General features: G+C 61.0%; 9 protein-coding genes across 9 annotated transcripts; 4 read left to right on the top strand and 5 right to left on the bottom strand.

The window, feature by feature from the left end:
- Nucleotides 1-86: 86 nt before the first annotated feature.
- ACA1_298860 (histidine kinase A family protein) lies at nt 87-3,356 on the top strand (the record flags this gene model as incomplete). Its single annotated transcript, XM_004340637.1, is given in 13 exon segments — nt 87-196; nt 273-348; nt 423-590; nt 717-1,006; nt 1,097-1,197; nt 1,310-1,464; nt 1,634-1,827; nt 1,921-2,017; nt 2,165-2,265; nt 2,406-2,660; nt 2,734-2,784; nt 2,802-2,841; nt 2,979-3,356. 13 exon segments carry the CDS (start codon nt 87-89, stop codon nt 3,354-3,356), a joined length of 2,016 nt encoding a protein of 671 aa, XP_004340685.1.
- A 162-nt stretch (nt 3,357-3,518) lies between these two features.
- ACA1_298850 (Protein transport protein sec23, putative) lies at nt 3,519-6,319 on the bottom strand (the record flags this gene model as incomplete). Its single annotated transcript, XM_004340636.1, has 7 exons — nt 3,519-3,959; nt 4,045-4,125; nt 4,209-4,577; nt 4,668-5,180; nt 5,292-5,474; nt 5,606-5,794; nt 5,903-6,319. 7 exons carry the CDS (start codon nt 6,317-6,319, stop codon nt 3,519-3,521), a joined length of 2,193 nt encoding a protein of 730 aa, XP_004340684.1.
- A 373-nt stretch (nt 6,320-6,692) lies between these two features.
- On the top strand, nt 6,693-7,531 carry ACA1_298840 (glycosyltransferase family 28 Cterminal domain containing protein; the record flags this gene model as incomplete). Its single annotated transcript, XM_004340635.1, has 3 exons — nt 6,693-6,990; nt 7,085-7,194; nt 7,400-7,531. 3 exons carry the CDS (start codon nt 6,693-6,695, stop codon nt 7,529-7,531), a joined length of 540 nt encoding a protein of 179 aa, XP_004340683.1.
- A 439-nt stretch (nt 7,532-7,970) lies between these two features.
- On the bottom strand, nt 7,971-9,850 carry ACA1_298830 (uncharacterized protein; the record flags this gene model as incomplete). Its single annotated transcript, XM_004340634.1, is given in 4 exon segments — nt 7,971-8,120; nt 8,132-8,998; nt 9,059-9,143; nt 9,174-9,850. 4 exon segments carry the CDS (start codon nt 9,848-9,850, stop codon nt 7,971-7,973), a joined length of 1,779 nt encoding a protein of 592 aa, XP_004340682.1.
- Nucleotides 9,851-9,968: 118 nt separating this feature from the next.
- Nucleotides 9,969-11,012, bottom strand: ACA1_298820 (uncharacterized protein; the record flags this gene model as incomplete). Its single annotated transcript, XM_004340633.1, has 2 exons — nt 9,969-10,699; nt 10,937-11,012. 2 exons carry the CDS (start codon nt 11,010-11,012, stop codon nt 9,969-9,971), a joined length of 807 nt encoding a protein of 268 aa, XP_004340681.1.
- Nucleotides 11,013-11,410: 398 nt separating this feature from the next.
- Nucleotides 11,411-12,937, top strand: ACA1_298810 (uncharacterized protein; the record flags this gene model as incomplete). Its single annotated transcript, XM_004340632.1, has 7 exons — nt 11,411-11,515; nt 11,601-11,707; nt 11,804-11,957; nt 12,028-12,153; nt 12,240-12,330; nt 12,464-12,718; nt 12,822-12,937. The coding sequence occupies 7 exons, from the start codon at nt 11,411-11,413 to the stop codon at nt 12,935-12,937; spliced, it is 954 nt and encodes a 317-aa protein (XP_004340680.1).
- A 444-nt stretch (nt 12,938-13,381) lies between these two features.
- On the top strand, nt 13,382-17,291 carry ACA1_298800 (protein kinase domain containing protein; the record flags this gene model as incomplete). Its single annotated transcript, XM_004340631.1, has 16 exons — nt 13,382-13,459; nt 13,560-13,752; nt 13,784-14,102; nt 14,253-14,346; nt 14,459-14,530; nt 14,662-14,740; nt 14,857-15,099; nt 15,197-15,249; nt 15,350-15,502; nt 15,613-15,708; nt 15,824-15,919; nt 16,035-16,204; nt 16,321-16,458; nt 16,543-16,627; nt 16,727-17,101; nt 17,172-17,291. The coding sequence occupies 16 exons, from the start codon at nt 13,382-13,384 to the stop codon at nt 17,289-17,291; spliced, it is 2,364 nt and encodes a 787-aa protein (XP_004340679.1).
- A 166-nt stretch (nt 17,292-17,457) lies between these two features.
- Nucleotides 17,458-21,776, bottom strand: ACA1_298790 (3'5' exonuclease domain containing protein; the record flags this gene model as incomplete). Its single annotated transcript, XM_004340630.1, has 16 exons — nt 17,458-17,579; nt 17,687-17,998; nt 18,106-18,372; nt 18,471-18,615; nt 18,711-18,763; nt 18,878-19,105; nt 19,222-19,402; nt 19,477-19,693; nt 19,803-19,984; nt 20,106-20,272; nt 20,404-20,560; nt 20,619-20,730; nt 20,799-20,874; nt 21,007-21,145; nt 21,245-21,322; nt 21,423-21,776. 16 exons carry the CDS (start codon nt 21,774-21,776, stop codon nt 17,458-17,460), a joined length of 2,790 nt encoding a protein of 929 aa, XP_004340678.1.
- A 241-nt stretch (nt 21,777-22,017) lies between these two features.
- ACA1_298780 (LIM domain containing protein) lies at nt 22,018-23,774 on the bottom strand (the record flags this gene model as incomplete). The annotated part of the gene is made up of 6 exons (XM_004340629.1): nt 22,018-22,177; nt 22,254-22,502; nt 22,623-22,729; nt 22,883-23,286; nt 23,369-23,438; nt 23,547-23,774. The coding sequence occupies 6 exons, from the start codon at nt 23,772-23,774 to the stop codon at nt 22,018-22,020; spliced, it is 1,218 nt and encodes a 405-aa protein (XP_004340677.1).
- Between the last annotated feature and the right edge of the window lie 91 nt (nt 23,775-23,865).

Genomic DNA, 23,865 nt, shown 5'->3' with positions numbered 1-23,865 from the left:
CGACACGACACGACACGACACGACACGACACGACACGACACACGCACTGACGCACGACACGACACGCACTACAGGGAATTTGGAATATGTCTGCCAATGATGCGCAGGAGATTTCCAATTTGATGCACGATTTTGTATTCAATGTGGAGACCTACGCCAAGGTCATCATCAACGAGCTCAACGTCGACGACAGCAAGTACGCGCATTCACTTCCCCCCCCCCATTCACACACCTGACGCGCTTCGTTCTTTTAACTCCGACACCATTCGCAGGAAAACGATCAAGCCCGTCGAAGTGGGCGGCATCGCCGGAGGTAAAAAGTATGTGGTGCAGGGCATCCTCTTCAAGGTTCGGCCATCCACCCCCCTCTTCCCACCTGCGCTGATCCGGTTTCTTTAACTTTTCTTTCCTTTTCTTTCTAGTTTTGCAAGGACCCCAGGCTGAGCAAGAAGCCGCCGATCTGGCTCTACGGTGGCGACAAGCCGCGCGACGACTACGCCATGAAGGCCGCCGGGCTCGAGCTCCAGGGCCTCAGCCTCCTCGCCACCCCGTCGCTCATGACCACCCTTCGCCATCCCCTCATGTCCCTGGTGCGCGACACACACGACACACACGACACACACGACACACACACATTACGCACACCATTGTGCACATTCCAGATACAATGTTAACATTCCCTGTTGTGATTGGTGTGGAATGTGTGTGGAATGCAGATCGACTACAAGGGCTTCCGTATGGTGGCCATGTGCCTGCTGCCGCTCGATGTCACCTCGCTCCGCTACGGCTCCGACGACGGCGGCAAGACGGTGGTGGCCTCAGATCCGACCCTCAACCGGGCCATGGAGAAGGTGGGCCGCATGTTCAACCTCAAGAAGCACACGGTGGGCAAGGAGCGCGTGCCGATCATCGGCCCGGGCGACATCGAGGGCCACCTGGGCACCGACGGCCGCTACTATCTCCTCGACTTTGCCCGCCTCATGCCCCCCGAGGCCCCGCCCAGCTCGTACGAGGCTCCCCACCACCAGCGACTACTCTGTGTGCGGTGTGTGCGGTGTGTGCGGTGTGTGCGGTGGCTGAATTCCAGGTTCTGCAGACAATCAGATGCCTACGCTGACCGGGCGGTGTTCTACAAGATGCTGCGGCCCGAGATCGTGAAGGAGTTCCACGTGCCCCTCTCGTCCGACGCGTTCACCGGTACGCCCGCGCCCAGAACCGGACATAAAACAAAGACTGTCTGATCTGAATCCGGAGCTAAATCGTTGATGTGCGTTGCGTGTTGCGTGCGTGTTGCGTGCGTGTTGCGTAGGGTGGAGCAAGTACGACAACGACATCGTGGCGAGCGAGCGCGACATTCGGGAGGCTACCAAGAAGATGTTCGACGAGGTCATCCCCACTCTAGCGCGCGACCTCGACGACACCGACATCTCCGACTTCTTCGAGCGCGTGCTCAAAGAAGATGCGGTGTGTTGCCCTTTTCCTTTTTGTTTTTTGTTTTTTTGCTCACTCTTTATTTATTATTGTCATATTTATTCTGATTATTACTTTATTACTTTTAATTCATGCTCTGATTTAATGTTTATTTTTATGCTCACCTTTTTTCAACATTTTGGGACTTTTTTCTGAGAAGCAGGCGAACGACGTGGACTACCTGCTGGTCAAGCTCAACAAGCAGACCAACACGGTGTACGAGATGCACAGGCGGGGCATCAACATGCGACACATCGGCCGGCTGCGCAAGCTGGTCAAGAACAAGTACTGGCGCATCATGCTCCTCTCCGAGGCCATGTCGCGCTGCATCAAGCACCAGATCCGCTACAAGATGAGGTACCACCCACCGACACAACGCATTCACTATTTATTCCCCTTTTATATTTATTTATTTATTTCTAATTTTTACATTTATATTGCGTTTCGCAGGAAAGCGGTGAAGAATTCGATTGGTGTGTCGTCGGAGTCGTCGTGCAAGGACCTGGTCCTCGAGCACGTCAACATTTTCTTCGGCTCGAGCCGAGAGGTATGCCACTTCGTCCACTCTCTCCCCAACTTTTTTCCATTGACCCCCGCATCGCATTGCAAGGTCTCATTGGGTCGTGTGTCGTACGTCGTGTGTCGTGCCGTGTGCCGTGTGCCGTGTGTCGTGTTGTGTGTGTCGTGAAAGCAGAGCGATCGATTCTGGAAGAAGAAGATCAAGCGGGTGAGCGCCAAGAAGTTTCCCGGCCTTCTCACCGCCCTCGAGTGCAAGCCCAGCTACGATCTCCGCAAGTGCGTTCCGCTTGACATGTTGCGTGTCGTGCGTGCCATGCGTTGCGTGTCGTGTCGTGTCGTGCTATGTGTGTGTCGTGTACCTCGTGTCGAGTGTTGACATTGTGTGTCGTGTCATCGTGTGCGTTGCCGATGTTTAGGAGTTTGTCGCTGCGGCTTGTGTTCCTGCTGGCCGAGCGCTGGAACATTCTGCGGCTCACGGACCGGATCAAGCGCGAGCTGCTCACGAAGAACATCTTCCAGGTGCGCGTGCTGCCGGGCGACGTGGAGGAGATCACGGCCTCGGTCAAGCACTTCCCTCTCGTGCACGCCATCGACGCCAGCCTCTACCTCATGGAGGCCATGAACCCCGAGTGCGACGACGACGAGGCCCTCCGCCTGCTCACCAGCGCCAAGTACGCTACTCGAGCTCGCCCGCATTCTTTAGGAGCGCTTTGATTCTTACGTGTCGTTGTGTCGTCGTTGCAGCGAACACTTGACGAGGGCGCTGGACGAGAAGCCGCGCGCTTCGCACATGCTGTGGTCTCTGGGCCTAGAGCCGAGTCGAAGCCGAAGCAGCACGGCGCCGGCCTTTCGGTACATAGCAACCTGCTTTAATTGTTCCATTGCAACCGTTCCTATGCTACACGACACGTTTCCTTTAATGGAAGCTGATAATTCCGCTGTGTTGCTATGGAATGTGTGTAATGTGCCGCGGAGCAACAGTAGACCAGGATGCCGAGCAGCTGTTCGAGAAGGCCATCACGTCGCACCTGCAGGCCCTCGAGATCGAGCAGGTGCCGGGCACCTACAACTCGCTGGCCACCGCGATGGAGGCCTACGCCGACAAGCTCGAGGGCCGCGTCCACGAGGAGCAAGAGCGAAAGCGACACGCCGAGGTCGCATTCGCGTTCGAGGCCCAGGCGGCCGACGGCGCCAACGGCGGCGAGCGGCTGTGGTCGGACGACGAGATCGCCGAGCGGCAGGCGAAGGTGCGCACTCTCCGACGCCAGGCCGCCGAGTACCGCGACGTGGCGAGCACGCTCGAGGAGGAGCAACCCGACGCCTCGGCCCGCGTCCTCCAGTTCTGCGCCGAACAACTCAGCGGCTGAGCCGTGTAACACATTTTCTGCATTTTTGTCCAACATGTACATAAAATATCAACATACTCTCTAACTATATAGTGTAACTGTTGTATTATCAAAGAAGAAGAAGACACAAACACAACTAACTGATGATGAGCAAGTGAAAGTGTGGAGCTTCTTCTACTTCTACTACTGGACGGCGAGCTTCTTGAGGTGCTCCATGAAGACGTGGAGGTTGACGTCCTCGGTGAAGACCGACTCCTGCGACGCGCCCGAGTTGAACTGCGCCGCGGCGGGCGCCTCGCCCGGGTCGACGGTGGCGAGCAGGAAGCGCTCCTGCGACGAATGCTGATCGCACTCGACAAAGCGCGGAATGGGGAAGCGCTCGCGCAAGAGGGCGTCGGCGTCGGCGAGCGGGGCGGCGAGGAGCTGGCGGAAGGCCTCGTGCTGGGGGTCGGCCTGGTAGCCCTGCTTGACCCAGTCGGCGATGCGCTCGCCGCGCCAGACGACGACGTGGAAGAAGGTGTCGAGCAGGAGGATGCGGTCGGCGCCCGAGGCGAGCGACGTGGCCGACAGGAGCACCGGTACGGGCGGGCCGTTGAAGGTGTAGGCATCGAGCGTCGGTTGGATCTGTTATTGAAGAAAAAGAAAAAGAGAGAAGACGATGAGAAAAGAACGAAAGAGGGAAAAAGAAAAGGGAGGAAGAAGAAGGTACCATGGTGAGAGAGTTGGTGACGGACTCGCGGTTGAGCATGAAGCGATAGAAGGTCGACTCGTCGGGTGAGTTGTTGAAGACCTGACAAAGGAGGCAGAAGCGGTAAGAACCAAAAGAACGAAGAAGAACGAAAGAAGAACGAAGGAGGGTGAATGGTAACGTACTTGGAGGAAGCACGAGCGGCGGAGGTGGAACATGAACTGAGGGTAGAGGGTGAAGTTGCTCGAGAGGCGGAAGGAGGACGGCTCGTCCTTCCGGTACTCGGCGAATTTGGAGACCAGGCGGATGAGCATGCGGTCCAACCACCGCAGCACGTCGAAGGCCTCCTCCGTCTCCGCCTTGAACACAGCCACCCGGCCCATCAGCACGGCCGCGGCCTCCTGGTCAAAGCCCATGGTGAGCGCGGCCTTGGGATCGCCGGCGGGCGCCCAGGCGTGTGCGAGAGTTGTCACGCGCATCACGCGCAGTCCGTTCGCTCGCTGGTGGGTCGACGTAAACTGCACGAGTCCCTGCTGGCCGCCTCCCGTACCCGCCTGCGAAGAAAGAAAGAAGAACGAAGAAGAACGAAGAAGGGAATCAATACGACTCACGCACGCGGGGGGGGGGATGTGGTGTACACCAACCTGCTGGTTGACAACTTCAAAGTAGAGGGCGTAGGTGGCGCTCGGGTCGAGTCCGCACATTCGCCAGGCCGAGGTGCCGCCGATACCGATCTCGGTCTCCGCGACCGACGAGCTCTTCTTGCCGAGCGAGGACAGGTGGCCCACGGCGCCGCACACCTTGAGCTCGCGCGAGGTCTGCACCTCGAGCGTGCCGTTGAAGGCCATCTTGAGCTGCTCGTCCTCGCCGTGGGCGAACAGCTTCTGGAACGACTTCTTGAACATGTCGGACTCGAACTCGTCGGCGAGGATGATGACGCCGCCGGTGCGCTTGACCAGGTAGCGCATCTCCATCAGACCGACCTGATCCAGCGAGCACGCGTAGATGTCGACCGTGTGCGCCGCCTTCACCGCGCGCTTGGCCAGCGCGTCGTAGTGCTGGGTGGCGCTGCTGACGTACTTGGCGCGGTCCTTGTTGATGTCGTGGTGCGACCGGATCGGCTCCTTCAGCTCGTCCGACACCACCATGCCGGGACCCTGTCATCGGCGAAGACAACACAACACTATCGTCAGCTCGCTTTCTCAATGATGTTGATGATGTTGTTGATGATGATGATGGTGTTGGGTGTTGTTGGGAGAAAGTAGTACGTGAGTGCAGGGACCGCCGAGGAAGACCATGATGCGGGCGCCCGTGCCGGAGAAGGTGGCCTCGAGGAGACCCACGGCCAGCGACATCGCGGCACCGGTGGCGCGCAGAGGCCTCCTGTCGTTCTTGACCGGCCGGGGGTCGCGCTGCAGCTCCTCCAGGATCGTCTCCAGCGTGAACTCGACCTACGTAGCGGGAAGAAAGAAAGAGAGGGTCAACCCAGGACCACTACGTTTTGCTACAAAGATCAAGAAGGAAAGAGAAGAAGAAGTCTTCCCAGAAGAGGAGGAGGCTGGGTGGTGGAGGTGGAGGCTACCTCGCTGAAGGGGCGGAGGAAGCGGTTGGGAGTGATCTGGGAGGGGGTCTGCGCGGAGGGGGTCTGCTGGGGGCGAGCCGCGCCGCCAAGGCCGAGAAGCTGCTGGATCTGCTTCGCGGTCACGTCCTTGTTGCCCCTGAAGACGTAGGACTTGGGGCACTCGGCAAAGGCCAGCTCAAACACTTGAACCTGTTGTCCGTGTGTGAACAAGAACAGCCCAATTAATCGCCGAGAATTTGTGGCATTACAAGATCGATTTCTACTTGAGAGTAAATTGGGATGGGGAGCTGTGCGTACCGTGGTGCCAAAGGTGATAAGGCCAACGAGGGCATTCTCGGGAATGAGGGAGAGCGACATGAGGAGGGAGTCCTTGAGCGCCTGGAGGTTCTTCTCGTCGAGGCATGTGTCCACCACGAAGAGGTAGATGGGCGGCGCGAGGGCGGGCTTCGACACCAGCTGGTACTCGATGGTGGTGAACTGAGGGATCAGCTCAGCGGGCAGGTTGGTCTCGCTAATGTCGGCGTAGTGAGGAGGGAACTGATTGCGCTGGTAGCAGAAGGGGCACACCCACAACTTGCCTCGCACATCGACGGAGCAATAGGGATTGAGTGCGCTCAAGCAGGTCTTACATTGGACCGGCTCGTAGGGAAGGGGCGCGGGCATGCCGGGGATCTTCTTCATCGGCGTGTACATGCAGCCCAGAGGCACCACCATCCTTGTCGCCTCCAATCGTGATGTGGGCCACACATTCCACGACCATCTCACGCCATCCCTCTCTTCCCGCTGCAAGAAGGCTTCCATTTCAGATCTTTCTGTGCTGTGTAGTCGCGCTAGCTCCTCGATTTGAAATGCTCGCTTACCGATCTATGCGCCTCTCCTTCTCTTGTTCGAATCAAATCGAATTCAATCGCTGCGCAGACCGTCTTCAAGGAGAGCCAGAGGCGACAGGTCACCACTGCGCCACGTCTCCCCCCCCGCATCACCGTATCAAACCAGGAAATTTCCAACGAAAAAAAGTTGCGGTGACGTCACCATTTATGCAAAGGAAATGAAAAAAGAAATCTGTTTGTGCACAAAAGAGAAAAGAATGCAAGTACAAGATGAGGGGGCGAGCGCGGTGGAGGGCAAGTCCGTGGTGCTGGTGACGGTGGGCTCGACCAAGTTCGAGGACCTGCTCGAGGTCGTTGACTCGGCAGCGTTCGTGGAGGCCGTGGTGGCGCGGGGCTACGAGGCCCTGGTCGTGCAGTACGGACCCCACGCCGCCCACGCACCCCTTCACCTGCCCCGGCTGGCCAAGGAGCACGGGCTGGCCTACCAGGCCTTCGCCATGTCGAGCTCCTTCGCTTCCGTCCTGGCCCAAGCTGCCCTCGTCATCTCGCACGCAGGTGCGCCTTTGGTTTGGTGTAGCTCTACACGCAATCCTGGCTTCTCACTCGTGTCGTGTCGTGGGCTGTGCTGTGCTATGGGTGGCGAGCGCAGGTTCGGGCACGATACTTGAGGGACTCTCCATCGGGAAGAAGATGGTGGTGGTTGTGAACGACAAGCTGATGGACAATCACCAGATGGAGATCGCCTCGGTCATGGGCCAGGTATGCACACACCCGCAACTCCCGCTCACGATCTGGGTTCTGTGAAGTCTAACGTGGCCACGACACACGACACACGACACACGACACACGACACACGACACACGACACACGACACACGACACACGACACACGACACACGACACACGACACACGACACACGACACACGACACACGACACACGACACACGACACGACCCGACGCCAGGCCAAGCACGTCTTCGACACGACCCCGAATCAACTGCTGGCCCTGCTGGGCCAGGCCGACTTCGATCAGCTCCGACCGTTGCCGCCACCGGACACCTCCGCCTTTGCCCACTTTGTCGATTCTCTCTTCTGACCCCCTCTTCACTACATCGCCGCCCATCATTGACGACGTGAGCGCCTGTGGTTGTGATGGTTGATGTGGTTGAAGGTGGCCCACCTTGAGAGGTCCGTACTGACTTATTTATTGGAGAGAGAATGAAAACCGAAGACGTAGAAGTAGAAGAAGAAGGGGTGAAGTAGAAGTGGAGTTCGTTGGTTTGGGAAGTCATGGCGATGGCGCCACGTGTTAGCGTAGAAGAGGACAAGAAGGCAAGGAGATGGCTGGGAGGAGGAGGAGAGGGTGGGAGCTGGCCGTGTGACGTGTTGCGCGCGTCGAGCAGTGAAGAAGAAGAGGCGCGGAAGGAGGTGTAGGGGAGGGCTTGGAAGGAGTGGCTGCCCTTTCTTCAGAACGCACTTTGCTATGCTATACAACAAGGGTGTTCCGAGAGAGAGCCTGGTGAAGAGGCTCGAGCTCAATGGGTTGATAGCGGGAGAAGGGCGGCGAAGCGAGAGATGGTGCCGGTTGAGTCGGTGGTGGCGGCGGAGCGTCTCGAGGTGTCGGCGGCCCTCGAGGACGTCGTCGACGACCACGAGCGATCTCCTCCAGGACCGACGAGAGCGTGCTGCAGTAGACCTCGGAGCACTCGGTGGCGAAGCTGTTGAGCTGCTTGATCTGGTCGCCCACGACGGCGTTCAGGCTGCCCAGCTCGACCATGTTGAGGCCGCGGCTGGTGTCTGCCAGCAGCGCGAGCTGCTCGTCGACCGCGGCCATGGCGTTGGCCAGCGTCCACTCGAGCAGCACGCAGTCGAGCATGGCCACCGTCCGGTTGCGGTAAGACGTGCACTGGCAGGTCGAGTTGTCGCCCTCGCACACGCCGCAAGCGTCGAACTTAGAGAAGGGGATGGTCGAGTTGCACCACTCGTGGGAGCAGTCGCTGTTGTTGCCGCCACAGGTGCCGCACAGATCCTTGACCTTGCGCAGCACAGGGTTGGGCTCGGGCACGTTGTCGCAGCCGGCGCAGGTGGAGTCGTTGCCGTTGCACTCGCCGCACACGTCGCGCACGGCGTCGCCGAACGGGCAGCCGAGGCAATCGAGGCACGAGGTGCCGTTGCCGCCGCACTCGCCGCACACGTCGGGCGGGTTGGGGCCGTTGGGGACTCCGTCGCAGTCGGCGCAGGTGGAGCCGTTGCCGGCGCACACCCCGCACTCGTCGACCTTGGCCCTCAGCGCCGGGTCACGTTGGGGCACGCCGTCGCAGCCCTTGCACGACACACCATTGCCGCCGCACACGCCGCACTCATCAAAGATCGCGCGCGAGTTGGGCAAATTGTCGCAGCCGCTCAGGCACACGGTGTTGTTGCCCCCGCAGATGCCGCACAAGTCGGTGAGCTTGGGCGGGAAGGAGACCTTGCCGTCGCAGCCTCGGCACGTCGAGTTGGCATCGGCGGGCAGCGCGCACACGCCACACGCGTCGATGATGCGTCGGAGAGCCGGATCGCGCTGCGGCTGACCGTCGCAGCCACGGCACGACGTTCCGTTGCCGAAGCAGACGCCACACACGTCCATGGAGGCGTTGTTCCTGCCGCATTCGTTGCAGGCGTCGAAGTCGAGGTTGGAGTTGGGCACGCCGTCGCACCCAGCGCACCTGGAGCCGTTGCCGAAGCAATCGCCGCACGCGTCCTTGTCGCGGTTGAGGCCGCCGCACACCTGGCACTCGTCCCACTGCTTGCCCGAGTTGGGCACATTGTCGCAGCCGAGGCACGACGTGCCGTTGCCGAAGCACACGCCGCACACGTCCTTCTGCGCCTCGAGACAGCCCTCACAGGCGACGGTGCCCTCGCACACGTTGCAGTTGTCGATCCACCGGCAGCCCGTGGTGAAGGTCACCGCAATGAGCTCCGAGTCGCCGCCGCGGTAGAACGACAGGTACTCCATCGTGTCCGTGCCGGTGAAGCCGTCGTTGGGCATGTAGACCAGCTCGGGATAGGGGTGGGTGCGGTTACCCTTGATGTCGGGGCCGTCGTAGGTCTCGTCGATCAGCACGCCCTCCCAGTACAGCTTACCGTTGCTTGGTGCGGTCTGGACAAAGTAGGCCAGGTTCGACGCCGAGGTGGACCCAAGCGGCACGATGGCGTAGAGGTTGAAGGTGACGCCCAGGTTAGGCGCTTCTGCGGGCAGCCCCCGCTTGGCGTAGTAGGTGTTGGCGTGGTTGACCTGCACTTCGGACGAAGTCCACACCAGGGTCTCGGGCGGCACGATGGTACCGGTGACGGTGGGCACGGTGGCCGGGGCCTGGCGGCCGTCGGACAGGGGCCACGGCGAGTTGAAGGTCGAGCCGGTGCCCTCGTTCATGGGGTGGTACGAGATCAACCCCGCCTCCTCACCCACCAAGGCCTCTGTTGCCATGCAACCACGCACCACCCAATCAATACACTCGCCCAAAGCCAACACGACGGTAGAGAATATTGGTTCATCTCTCCCCCCGAGAATGTAGAAGAAGATGAAGATGATGAATAAGAGGAGGAGAGGGGGAGGGCGTACTGTTGAGGTTGGCGTTGATCTCGGCGGCGCTCAGGGCGCGGTTCCACACGCGCACCTCGTCGATTCGACCGTCGAAGCGGTGAACCGTCCCCTGGAACTGGGAGTAGAGACCCAGCTGGATGCGTTCGCCAAACACGCGAGGCGAGGCGACCTCGTCGGCGTAGGGGCCGGAGGGCGTGGTGAGGAGCCAGTTCTGCGCCGCCAGCAGCGCGCCGTCGACGTAGATGGAGGCCACTCGCGTGCGCGCGTTGAGAGTCACCGTCACCTGCGTCCAAACATCGCTTCCGAGGGCGAAAGGGGCGGTGAAGTCGAAGCCGTAGCTGGTGCCTCCGCCGCCCATGCGGAACCCGACGAAGTTGTTGCTATTGACATAGACGTAGAACTCGACTGAGGCGGGCACGCCGTTGTGGCCGGTCTGGGCGAACAGACCCTTGAAGAAGATGGGCCGCTCGTTGGGGACGGGGAGGGTCACGGGGGTGAGGTAGACCCAGGCCTGGAGGGTGAAGTTGCTCATCGAGTCGTAGAGCGGCGAGAAGAGGCTGATCGATGTTGTGACCTGGGTCAGCGGGTTGAAGAGAAGCGAGTAGAGACCGTTACCGGCCACGGGGATGGCGCAAAGGGCGGAGTTGGAACAGCCCTGACGCTCCTCCGTGATGGTCTCTGTTCACCACCACCATTTCATCAACAGCAGAAGAAGAAAATGAGTTGTTGATGATCGTCGAACAAACCAAGCAAAGATGCGGCAGTGAAGAGTAGAGGCGAGGGAGAGATAAAGATAGAGAGAGAACGATTGAGAAGTGAGCGAGGGGGCGGTGATCATCAGGATCACCACAGAGGTGAAAGATATGTGGCGATCTCCTTCTTCCCATCTTCAAGGTGGTGAGGGGAGACTCTCACCATCGGCAGTGACCGGTCGAACATCAAGAAGGGCCAGGGTGGCGAACAGGACGAAAATGAGAAGTGCCCTCCTCATTCTTCTGTGTGTTGTGGAAGATCTCTCTCACCTCTATTCTAGATCCACTTCTTCCTCTCTCTTTTTTTCTCTTCCACACTCCCTGTTGCCTTCCTCCTCCTTTGGCACAAGGGTCGATCTTCTCGTCTTTCTTCACAACCCACCCAACTCCCGACCACCGGTTCGTCTGGCCCCTGTTTTCTTTTTAGTCGCCACTTTCCTTTCTACGTGAGCCGTCAAAAGGCGCGTCATTGGTTGCCTCCTTAATAAAATAAAATCATTTTAATTTACCGCCACGTTCTTTTGGCGCGAAAACCAAAAGAAAAAAGAAATAGAAAATGAGAGTGCGGACAAGATCACGAGCCGTAATCTTGTCGTAGCGCCGAATTGAAAGTTCGGGATTTAAGCATTGTTTGAAGATGGAGCACATGGGAACGCAGCACAACGCCTTGTGGCCGCGCGTAGAGGCGCTGCTGAAGTGCGCTCACGAGCTGGCGACTTCTGCTGAAGACTCCACTACCGAGGTACCGCGGGCAACTTGCCCTCCTCCTGCGCACAATAAATCGCAAGAACTCACGTGACTCGCCCTGCTGGTGAGCGGTCGTGCAGGCGCCACCGGCGTCGTTGAGGGGCGAGGTGGACTTGAACTCGCTTTCCCGTGAGCGCCTCGAAGCCTTTCTCCATGAGCGCGGCGTCGCTGCACCACCCGGCTACAGGTACAGCTGATACCACCATCCACCAATCACTCCAGCCCACATGCTCAGCGCGTGTCGTGTGTCGTGTGTCGTGTGCGTCGTGCGCGTGGCCTGCAGCCTTGGGGATTTGGTGACACTGGCCAAGCAGGCCAAGTTCTTCATGAAGAAGCCCACCGCGGCGAAGCCTCTACCCGCTTCTCCCTCGTGCGGCTTCACTCTGGCCAAGCGACCTTCGTCCATCTCCGGCGCTGGCGAGGGCGTCTTCATCCAGGTGTGCAGTCAGCAAAGGGGCTCTACACAACCATCGACTTTCGTTAATCACGCAAACGAACACAAAACAGGGGAAAGCGAGTAGGGGTACGGTGGTGGCGTTCTACCCGGGGTGCGTCTACGCCGAGTCGGATCTGCCGCTGGTCTACCCGCACATCTACACCGACAACGACTACCTCGCGTTCCGTTCGGACAAGGTAAGGACAACACAAAGTGACACGCAAGCCGCTTGGCATCGCCTTGAGGCTTTTCTCTCATCGCATGCGCTGCGGTTGGCCAACAGATGTTGATAGATGCGAGCAGCAAGGGCAGCTCACGACAGGCGTTCCTCGCTGCCTGGTCCCGAGATCACCCTCGCCAGCAACCACCTTCAGGTGACACACACACCACACCACACACACGACACACACGACACACACGACACACACACCACACACCACACACACATATACACACACAACATGCCTAAGCACGCAAGCTGACCCCGTGATGATGACGATCGTGCAGGGGACAAGATCGATTTTGCGGAGGTGTTTGCGAATTCCTACGCGGTGGGGCATCTGGTGAACCACCCGCCGGCCGACCGACGGCCCAACGTAGTCTCGCTGCCGTTCGACTTCCTAGCGGCCGACCTCGATGCCCACGACCACCTGCGCCGACACATTCCCAACGTCTACTTCCTCCCCCGACGCCACGAGGGCGACGCGGGTGCGGACGGAGTTGTCATGTCGGGCATGGTGATCGTGGCCGCCGATGATTTGGGTACCCAAATTCCGGCACGACACGACACGACACGACACGACACGACACGACACGACACGACACACAGTGAATGATAACTGAAACCGGTGGGCGGTGGTATTAGAGGATGGGGCGGAGCTGTTGATGGATTACCACTACGGCATGCGTGGTGCGGACGTACCCTCGTGGTACCGCCCCGCCGCCGGTCTTCCTGTCCACCCCTCCGTCGCCTCCGAATAAACGTATATATCAAGGTCTCTGCTCCCCCGCCCTCTCGTCACAGTCACACACACAGACACACACAGACACACACACACAGACACACACACCGACACACACACACACCGACACACACACACACACACACACACACACATCTTCTTCTTCTCGCCTGTCCAGGGACCCCCGTGCAAAGAGCGAAAGCGAGGAAAGGGAATTCGCCGGCGCATTGTGGTGCTAAAACAAGAAAGAAGCGTTCGTCTGATGGACAAATAAGGTACTGCCCCTTTACGCACCAGATTTGACTGGAACTCTTCGTGCGTGCGTGTTGTCTCCTCTATTTGTACCGCGTTTTGACGTTGTTGAACGATTAATCGATTCCAATCAAACAAACAAACAAATACAAAAGAAGAAACAAGAAACAAGAGAGAGAGAGAGAGAGAGGCTGCTTGTTCATCGTCGGGCATGAACCTGGTCAGCTCCTCTTCGTCGCTCACCACCAGCTCCTTAAGCTCGCGCGACATGTCCTCCCGATCAGGAGGAGTACCTATCCCCCCAATCCCTCCCTCCCCCCAATCTCAGTCGCGCTCAGCGATTAATCGCGCCCCCCCCCCGCACCACCCACCATGACGTCATCAACCAGAGCGGCGGGGATCCGGACGAGAAGTTTCTGGCGAACCTGCGGGAGCGGCTGCAGGAGGACGAGGAGGAGCTCGACGAGGAGCAGGAGGAGGAGGTCCTCGACACCCTGCTCGAAATCATCGGCGAGAAGCGCGAGGGCTCGGCCTCGGCCAAGGCCGCCATCGAATGGTGTGTCATCAACTCCCCCCACCCCCGTGAGCTGCGCTTGCATTCCTTGCATTCCAGGGCTGATCAGGGAGCGGGGCCTGGTGGGTAGTCTGGTGCTGCTGGGCGAAGGGATGAAGGGTGGCAAGCGGGGCGGGCTCGGGCAGCGGCTGGCGGTGGAGCTGGACAAGGGCCAGCGGCCGCGGGGCGAGGTGCTGCGCGCCATCGTCGGCGTGGCCAACCTGCTGCCCCACCTGCGCTCCTCCTTCGTCGGCACCTTCGTGCACGGCCTGGTCAACCGCCTGCTGCTCCACCTGAACCCGGCCAACGCCGAGGCCGCCATGGCCGTGCTCAAGCATCTCATCGTCGCCTCGCCCGAGAACATCTCCTCCCTCGTCCGGTACGACCACACTCACTCTCGCTCTCTCGCCCTTCACGTTTTCGCCCCGTTCTGGCCCTTTTGCCGCCGCTTTCCCCCTCCCGCCCCAGTTCTCACACTCTCGCCCCGATTTCGCCCCGCGGCGGTGGCTGAATGGGTGGGTGGTGGCAGGCAAGTGGATCTGGGGCGGGCGACGAGCCGCGGAGAGCCGCCGGCGGGGGTCAATATGCGATTCGTGGGCGACCACTTCTGTACGGGCATCAAGGTGCGGCTCGACCCGACACAACGACGATCGCTCTGCGTGCGCACACGCGCGAGCGTTCTATAATCGTGACCTCACACACCACACGCACACAACACACGTCGCACACACGCAGTTGGGAAAGGGCATGTTCGGCACGGTGTTTCTGGGCTATCATGTGAAGAGCGCTCGGCGAGTCGCCATCAAGGTTGTCACCACCACCGCCATTTGTTCGAGTGCGCCACGCCCGCGCTAACTCTTGAGTGTCGTGTGTGTCGTGTGTGCCGTGTTGCGTGCGTGTCGTGTGTGTCGTGTGTCGTGCGTGCGTGCGGTCGGCAGGTATTCGATTGGGAGACGCTCACCAAGGCCGGGAAGCGACCAGAACGCAAGGCCGAGAAGCAGCTCCGACGCGAAATCGGTACTCTTCGCTACTCACTCATCACACAGCCCTCAAGCCACTTGGCGACTGACACCACACATTCGTGGAATGTCGTGGAATGCCATCATGGAATGCCATCGTGGAATGTGTCTCAGAGTTGATGCGGGAGGCGCACCACCCGAACATCGTGCAGCTGCTGGACGTGGTGCTGACGCACCCGGAGTCGACCGAGTGGCTGCGCCCGCGGTCGTGGGCGGAACTGATCAGCCTCATCAAGACCCACGCGCACAGCATCCACCTCATCCTCGAGTACGTGCCGGGCGGCGACATGCGCGACTACCTCCGCAAGAAGGGCCGCCTGTCCGAAAAGGAGGCCCGCTACTGGCTCCGCCAACTCGGTGCGTCGCACGCACGCACGCACGCACGCTCATCACACACACACACACACTGCACACGCGCACGCACGAACTCACAAGCCGTGTGTGCTGTGTTCAGCTTCGGGGATGAAGTTCATGAAGGACAAGGGCATTTTGCATCGAGATCTCAAGGTATCGCACACGCACACGCACACGCACACGACACGACACATGGCGCACGTGTGCGCACGCGCGGATGTTGATGGCGATGTCGGGGGGGGGTGCGCGGCAGCCGGACAATCTGCTGTTGACGGCGCAGGACGAGAACGGAGTGCTGAAGGTGGCCGACTTTGGGCTGGGCCGATTCCTGCACGCGGGCGAGGTGGCCGAGACCGGCGGCGTCGGCACTCCGCTCTACATGGCCCCCGAAATCCTGCAGTGGCAGGTACGTACCACCACACGACACGCACGACACACACACACCACCGCACACACGACACGACACGCACACCACACACGACACGACTCACACCGGTGCGTGTCGTGCGATTTCAGCCGCACACGGCGAAGGCGGACCTGTGGAGCGTGGGCGTGCTGGTGTACAAGATGCTGACCGACGACTTCCCCTTCCCCGCCTCCAATCCGCGACAAGTACCGCCCCCCCCCGGCCCCCGCTCGCTAACCCTCCAATCGCGCGCGAGGCTTTATGTGAGGCGCGCTTGCCATTGGTCGTGGCCTAACCCAGCACTGCTGACGTGGCGCGCAGCTGTTGGACCGAATCCTGACCGAGTCGCTCTGCTTCCCGGCCGACCTCGAGCTCTCCGACGAAATGAAGGACCTCCTCTCCGGCCTCCTCCAACGCGTACCCTCACCCCCCCCCCGCACCGCACCACCCTCGAGCCATGCCGACCCGCGCGTGTCGTGTGTGTGTCGTGTGTCGTGTTGTGTTGTGTCGTGTGTCGTGTTGTGTTGTGTAGGATGAGTCGTTGCGGATATCGTGGAACGAGTTCTTCATGCACCCGTGCGTGAATCTGATGAACGAGGTGTGGGGCAGCGACGCGGGCCAGCAGTCGTCGCTCTCCGCCTCCTACTCCGAACTGCTCCGCGAGCTCGAGGTCCGCGAACGCGAAGTCGACCACCTCCGAATGTACACTTTCGCCCCCCCCCACTCCATGCGTGTCGTGCGGTCGCGCGTGTCGTGTGCGTGTGCGTGTTGATGTGTGTTGGCTGACCGGTGGTGTGTGTGGCGATCGATGGACGCAGGTCGCTGTCGGCAGCGGAGAAGACGTACAACGAGCTGCTGAACCAACTGCGGGAGAAGGACGCGGTCATCGACACCCTGCGGCGCAACGAGTTTTCGTACCAGGAAGAAATCGAACGACTCCGCGAGACCCTCAGCAAGTACGCCACACACGACACGACACGACACGACACGCACGACACACACAACGCAACACGCGCGCTGACAACATGTTCCATTCAAAGGGAGGCCGAGTCGATGGAGCTCCTGCTGCGCGACAAGGAGGCCGCCCTCCAGCAGACCACCGCCAAAGACCGCGAACGGAAAAAGGTATAACTCACGCGTCGCCTTAGCCGTGTGTGTCGTGCTATTGCGCGCGTGTCGTGTCGTGTGCCGTGCGTGTCGTGTCTGACCAGTGCTTGCACAAAGGAGGTGCATCGGCTGAAGAAGAAGCTGCGGCAGCGGGAGGCCTTGGACGGCGACCGCATGTCTTCGCTGCTGGTCCAGGGCGCCAAGGCCGACTCGCCCGTCAGCTCGCCGCCCACGCCGCTCAGCAGCGGTGGCGGCTTGTCCGCCGCCGGCGCCGGCGCCTCGTCGTCTTCATCGTCGTCGGCGTCGTCGCCACTCTCGCTGTCGTCGCCTTCGCCATCATCGTCGTCGTCGGCCAAGAAGACGGAGAAGGAGCTGCACGCGCTCAAGGAGAACCTCAAGAAGAAGGAGAAGGAGGAGCGCCGATCCTTCGACAAGATCAACAAGCTCAAGAAGGAACGCGACGAATTCGCCGCCGAACGCGCCGCCCTCCAGGTATGCGCGTCGCGTCGCGTCGTGTGTGTCGTGTTGTGCGTGTCGTGCTGACGGCCGGTTTTTTGCGTAGGTGGAGTGCGAGCGATTGGCGGGACAGTTAGAGGTGTCGGGCGGGTCGCGAACATCGCCGCACGTCGTCGGCACCACCATCGCCCCGCCCTCCAATCGATCCCGCAAGACCTCCAAATAACAACACTGATGACGCCGATGACGATGACGATGACGATGATGACGATCATCATCATCATTCCCAACACCTTCCTTGTACCCATAAAAATTGTTTTCAAGACGACGACGACGATGAAGAAGACGATAAAGTAGTGAAGTAGTGGAGAGTGGGCAGAGGGGAGGGGGCTCTATCTTCGGGGCCACTGGCCTCGGTTCTCGCCGCCTCGGGCAGCGCCAAAGGTCTGCGTCTTGCTTCGGTCCTTGCGCTGGAACCGTCCGCGCCCCCCGCCTCGTGGTCCGCTGATGCTGTCTGTTGTTGACGTTGTGTGTGTGTGCGTGCGTGTCGTTAGCTACGCGTGTCGTGTCGTGTCGTGTATGCGTGTGCGGCGTGCGTGTCGTGTGGTGTCGTGTTCGTACTGAGGTTGGCGTGGGGATCGAAGGGCGCCTGCTGCGAGGCCTGCGCCGGGCGCTGCTGCTGGTTGCGTCCGCCCGACGACGACGATGCGGCGTTGCGGGAGCCGCGCGGGGCAAAGGTGTGGTCGGAGGCCTCCTGCGACGGCGGCTGCGGCTGGGCCTGGCTGAACGGGGCCGGGGCGGCCGCGTAGTCGAATGGGGCCGGCGCGCTGGCCGCCTCCCGCGCCTGCCGGGCGTCCTCCTCCGAGGCCCACCCGATCGACTTCATGAACTCCTCGTCGTTCAGATCGTTCGGCTTCTGCTTCTTCCGACCACCTGCACGACACGACACACGACGCACACGACACACGACACACATCATTATTTTACCGCACACTCACACGCACGCACGACCGCACACGCACACGCGCACACGCGCATACCTTGCATGGTGTCGTTTTCGGCGCCGTCGAAGGATTCGTCGGAGGTGGAGAACTTGACGGGCGAGAAGGGCTCGGCGGCGGTCTCCTTGGAGGTCTCCTTGAGCTTCCGCTTCTCCTTGTTGCGCTTTCGGTTTTTGTTCGAAATCTCGTAGATCTCCTGCATCGACCGCGGCACGTCCGCCATCGCCGGATCCGCCGCCGTCGTCGCCGCAGCCTTTGCCCCGCCGGCCGCCGCCGCGCTCTCCGCCTCCGGCGCCATCACCTCATCTGTATGTCGCGCGCGTGCCACCATCAGCGTGTGCGGTGTGCGTGTGCCATCAGCGTGTGCGGTGTGTGCGGTGATGGTGGGGTGGTGGGTGGCGTACGCCAGGGGAGGAGGCCCTGGGTGGAGATGGAGGAGGCGATGAGCATGGCGGTCTTCTTGTCCTCGTCCGAGTCGTCCGAGTCCGACGCGTCGGCGAGCGTGCTGTAGAGGCTGCTCCCCGCCCGCGGGATCATCGTGCGATAGTTCTGCGTCGTTTCATACAAAACAGTATAAATATTTCCCAATTTAGTTTCAGACGCGTTTCAATTCTATTTTAAATTTCATATAAAATATAGTATACCTTGTTGACGGGCGAGCACACGGCCGCACGGGAGCTCCGGGGCGACGTCCAGCCTGCACGACCACGGCAGCCAACCGACACGTCAGCCACGCACCACCGCACACGACACACGACACACAACGCACGACACGACACACAACGCGCGCGACAGCGGCGGCGGCTCGTACCGGCGGTGGAGTAGAGCTCGTCTTTGGAGAGCGTGGGGCTCGTAGTGTCGCGCCGGTCGGGCGTGGCGGCGACGGCCGCCGACTGCGCTGACACGGCCGCAGGCTGGGCCTGCGCAATCGGGGGCTGCTGCTGGTCGGCGGCCGTCTGGTGCGCCGAGGGACCCATCCGCTGGTGCGTGGGCGCCATGAGCGGCCGGTACGACGTCTCCCATCGCGGCGTCACACCTCCTGTGCGTGTGTCGTGTCGTGTTGTGTGTGCGGTGGTGTGCGTGCGTTGGTGCGTGTGCGTGTGCGGTGAGCGAGGTGGTCTGCAAAGCGAGCGTTGGGGGGGGAGGGCGGCGAACCTTCGCTGAGGGAGGGCTCGGCGCGGGCGGCGGTGATGACGTCGACCAGGATCTCGGCGTTGATGCGGACGAGCGGGGGCACCGGGTTGCAGCACGCCAGCAGGGCCGGGACCGACGTCGGCACCAGCTCGGCGATGTGGAACAGCATGTGATTGGGCAGCACATACCGATACGACTCGTCCTGTGGAATGCGCGAAATGTGAGCACACGACACGACACACGCACGCACACGACACACACGACACACACGCGTACCTCTTCACGAGCGACGGTGTCGCGCCATTTGTAGACGGCGGCGAAGACGCGCATCTGCTGTTCGTTGAAGACGTAGTTGAATCGGTTGTAGAGGGAGAGGTGGCTGGTGGGCGTCCACAGGGGCTTCTCGTACTGCAGCAGGCACAGCTCCCTGCTGCGGTTGAGCACCGCCAGGATCAGATTGTTCGACATGTTCGCACGCCCGATCAGCTCGTTCCTGCGCACCACACACACACACACACACCACACACACCACACACGCACACACACACCCGCACACAGTGAGTGCAGGGGGTTGAGGTGGGTTGATATGGGGGTGGTTGTACCGCAGCTTGTCGTAGATGAAGAGGAGGTAGTGGGTGTCCTCGCGCGCGTACTTGAGCATCTCCTCGGGCAGCGGGCGGATGCGCCAGTCGGCGAGCTGGTACTTCTTGTCGGCCAGCACCCCGCAGTGGTGGCGCAGCAGGTAGGCCAGCGAGAACGACGGGTACTCGAGCACGCGGCAAGCCTGCATGCGTTGGCCCGTGCGTGTCACTCCGTGTGTCGTGCGCGGCGTGTGTATCGTGTGTGTGTGTGTGTGTGTGTGTGTGTGGTGCGTGTGCGATGTGTGTCGTGTGCAGGAAAAGTACCTGGCCGGTGTCGAACATGTTGATGACGTAGAGGCCAAAGTCGCGCTGGAGCCACATGATATCGCTGTCGCTGCCGTGGAACACCTTGACGATGTTGGCGTCGTGGAAGGAGCTGCTCAGGAGGTGCATGTGCTCCCGCAGCGCCAACGTGTCCACAATGAAGTCCTCTGCAGAGAGATCCACGACCCACCATCAGAGTTTGAAAGCAAGCAAGTAAGCAATAGCACCAACGTGGCACCGCACAAACGCAACTCACACACATACGCACACACACACGACACACACACACCACGCGTACCTGTGCGGGTGGAGATCTGCATGAGGCACGTGAAGCCCTGGAAGGTGCGATAGGAGTGGTGCTCCAAGTCCACCGCGAACTCGGTCTGGGCGTCGAGCTTCTGGGCCACGTCCTTCAGGTCCTTCACCGTCGCCACCTGATTGATGATGTCCGGCGTCTTAGAGAAGCAGGAGGTGGCATGGCATTCCACGCATTCCAGAGAGAGAGATGCGTACAAAGGTGAAGGGGATGTTTTCGAGGGGCTGGAAGGGCTGCTCGATGCAGGAGCCCAGCTGCGAGGGCAGGTACTCGAGGTTGGCCAGCTGCTCGTAGAACGGGTGCGGGTACCTGCACACGCACAGACCTTGTGAGTGCTGCGCTGTGTGTGTGCGTGTGCGTGCGTGTGTGTGTCGTACATTGAGAACGACTCCTCGGGGAGAGTGATGCCGAGCTGCGTCGACATGTGAGTCTCGAGGTCCTTTGGCAGCGCCGCTGCTCTCCCCCAATCGAAGGATCACACGACACACGACACACGACACACGACACACGACACACGACAGACAATCAGCGTACGGGATCGGGCAATTAAGAGTGGGTGAGGAGGAAGAGGAAGAGGAGCTGTACAAGGAGGGGCGGGGGTGGGCCGCTGGCCGTTGCGATAGGGGACGGGCATCCACGGCGTGTGGGTGTTGTCCACGGGGTCCTTGAACTGAAGCTGCGGCCGCAGCACGTTGCTGCCGTGAAACAGATGAAAGTCCCTTCCCTGTGTACCATCATCATCATCATTACCACCATCAGACACGACACGACCAACGACATGAGCACGACACGAGCACGATAGGTGTGGACGCGAAGAGCGAACCTTCTCTTGTGTGGTGGTGGTGCTGACGACGACCTTGGGGCGATTGCTCTGGCCGCGGGCCTCGTCGGCGAAGTTGTCCTGTTTGTTGATGGGAGGATGGATGGGGAGATGAGGAGAAGAGCCGCCGCTACTCGATTTTTTCAAAAGAGCAGAGGGCGAGGGGCGGCAGGCAACGCACCACTTTCTCGAGGAGAAGATCTGTAGAATCGACAACGGCCTCGAATCGATCCGTGACATCTTCGGGATCGGTGGGATCGTCCACGCGCGGGGGATTGCGGGGCAGCTCGTGGTTGATTAATTCCTGGGCCAGCCTGAGAAGCCGATTCTGCATCTTGCGCATCGTGGGGCGGAACGAATCGGGTCCTGCAAATGACGCGGTCGATAGGAAGTTGAAATCATCCCCCTCGGGCAGCTCATTGGCGACAGCCGCGGCGCTGGCCAGACGGCCGACAAGACCGCGCCCGAACGCCTCCACCGAGCCGTGCTCGAGGAATCCCGCTACCACTTCGCCCTCTTGAACCGGCGCCGCCATTAGTTGGTGATTGATAAGCCAATCTCTTCAATCTAAAAAAATCTCGTTAATCTCTCAGTCCCGTTCTCCCTTATTTCCCGCGCTTTTTAATTGAGAAAATAAATGGAAATTCTCATTTCTTGGTGATTTACATAGCAAGGCGCGAGTGCTGTCGTGCGTCGTGTGCGGTGGTGCTGCGTGTGCGTGTGCGGTGGCGCCACACGTCTACATCGCACACGACGATCATGCAGGAGACGATGGATCACGCCGCAAATAGCTTGCCGAAGCACCCGTTGCAGTAGGCCTTGTTGTCGCGCTGGGTGAAGTTCTGCCCGGCCAGCGAGTTCATGCAGAAGCCGCACAGGAAGTGCTCCGGCAGCCACTGCTTGCCCAGCGCCTGCACCACGCGCCCCATGATCGATCTTCACCGCCACACAAAGCCACGTCAGCATTGCTGGGATTCAAGGAATCGCCACGTCAGCCAGCGGAGAGGCGTACCGGCCGCAGCCGCAGCCGCAGGTGGCGCCTATCTGGGAGTGGTAGTGGAGCTGGCAGTAGGGCCGTCCGCCGTACTCAAAGTAGGGCTGGCCCGCGAACGCCCGGCGGCAGTGGGCGCACACGAAGCACTCCGGGTGGTACTGCTTGCCGCACGCGTTGACCGTGTCGGCCTTGATCGGCTGATCGCACGCGCCGCACCGCGACGAAAAGATGCCGTACAGGCAGCTCTCGCAGAACGGATTCCCCTCTCTTCCACCCCGCACACGCACACATCCGCATCGCACGCACCACCGCACACGCACCACCGCACACGTCAGAATCGCACACGCACCACCGCACACGCACTCACAACAGCGCACACGTGCGTACCGTTCAAAGTAGGGAGCGGTGCCGAAGGGCTTGAGGCACTGGGCGCAGATGAAGCAGTTGACGTGCCACTGCTTGTTGAGGGCGCTGATGCACTGGCCCTGGATCGCCTGGCTGCAGTGCGCACACCGCGCGCAGAACTGGGCCTTTTTTGGGTGATGACACAACACGCGCGTTAGTGCGTGTGCGGTCATGTGTGTTGCGTGTGTGCGGCTGCGCGCGCGCGCGTGCGGTCGTGTCGTGTCGTGTGCGGTCGTGTGTACCTGGTAGCAGCGAGAGCAGGTAGGACGGCCGTCGGTCTGGAAGAAGCTGCCGGAGCCGAGGCTCTCCCCGCAGTTGCCGCACACGAAGCAGTTGGGGTGGTAGGTCCCGCCCAGCGCCTGCATCATGGGACCCTGAATGGGGCGTTGGCAGGTGGCGCAGGAGCCCTTCGGGGTGGCCGCCGCCGGAGCCCCCATGGGCGCGCCGCCGCCGCCGCTGCCGGGCGCGCGCATGCTTGGCATTCCAGCGCCGCCTGCCGCAGGGGCGTGGTGCTGGTGCTGGTGGTGCTGGTGGGCCGCCGGAGCGGGCTGCTGCTGCTGGTGCGTCACGGGCACCGTGCGCGAGTCGACCTGCAGCGAGTTGAGCAGCGCGTCCAGGTCCTGCGATTGTCGGCCGCCCGGGGCGCCTGTCGACGACGAAGAAGAAGAAGTTAGGCTTCGATCTCTGATGTTTTTCTGTAGGGCGCGCGGCATAGAATGGTGGCGTACCGAGGGCGGCGCTGACTCGGGAGCCGGCGGGAGAGGCGACGCTTCCGGGACGCGCGGTACCACCACCCGCCTGCTATCCACCACACAACACAACACAAACACAACACACAACACGTACGCAACGCGTCAGCCCATGTGTGCGGTGTGTGCGGTGTGTGCGGTGTGCCGTGTTGCGTACGGGGTAGGCAGTGGACGATCGGGCGCTTGGCGCGCTGCCGCCAGCGGGCTCGCCGAGGGAGGCCATGATGGCATCGAGATCGTTCAGCAGCCCGTCACCTCCGCCTCCGCCTCCGCCTCCACCGCCGCCGCCGCCGCCGCCGCCGCCCCGAGCCGGAGCCGGCACCGCCGCACGGCCGCCGCCACCGCCGCCATCACCACCGCCGGCGGGCAGCGAGAGGGAGGCCATGAGCGCGTCGATGTCGTCCACGTCCGACTTGGGGCGCGAGAAGGCCCCGTGCTGGGCGTTGGCGGTGGGCGCCGGCGCCGGCGCCGGCTTG

This window comes from Acanthamoeba castellanii (assembly GCF_000313135.1).
Source record: "Acanthamoeba castellanii str. Neff unplaced genomic scaffold scf7180000082992, whole genome shotgun sequence".
Classification (NCBI taxonomy): Eukaryota; Discosea; order Longamoebia; family Acanthamoebidae; genus Acanthamoeba; species Acanthamoeba castellanii.
Note: the sequence above shows the minus strand (reverse complement) of the source record. Positions and strands in the feature narration are given on the sequence as shown.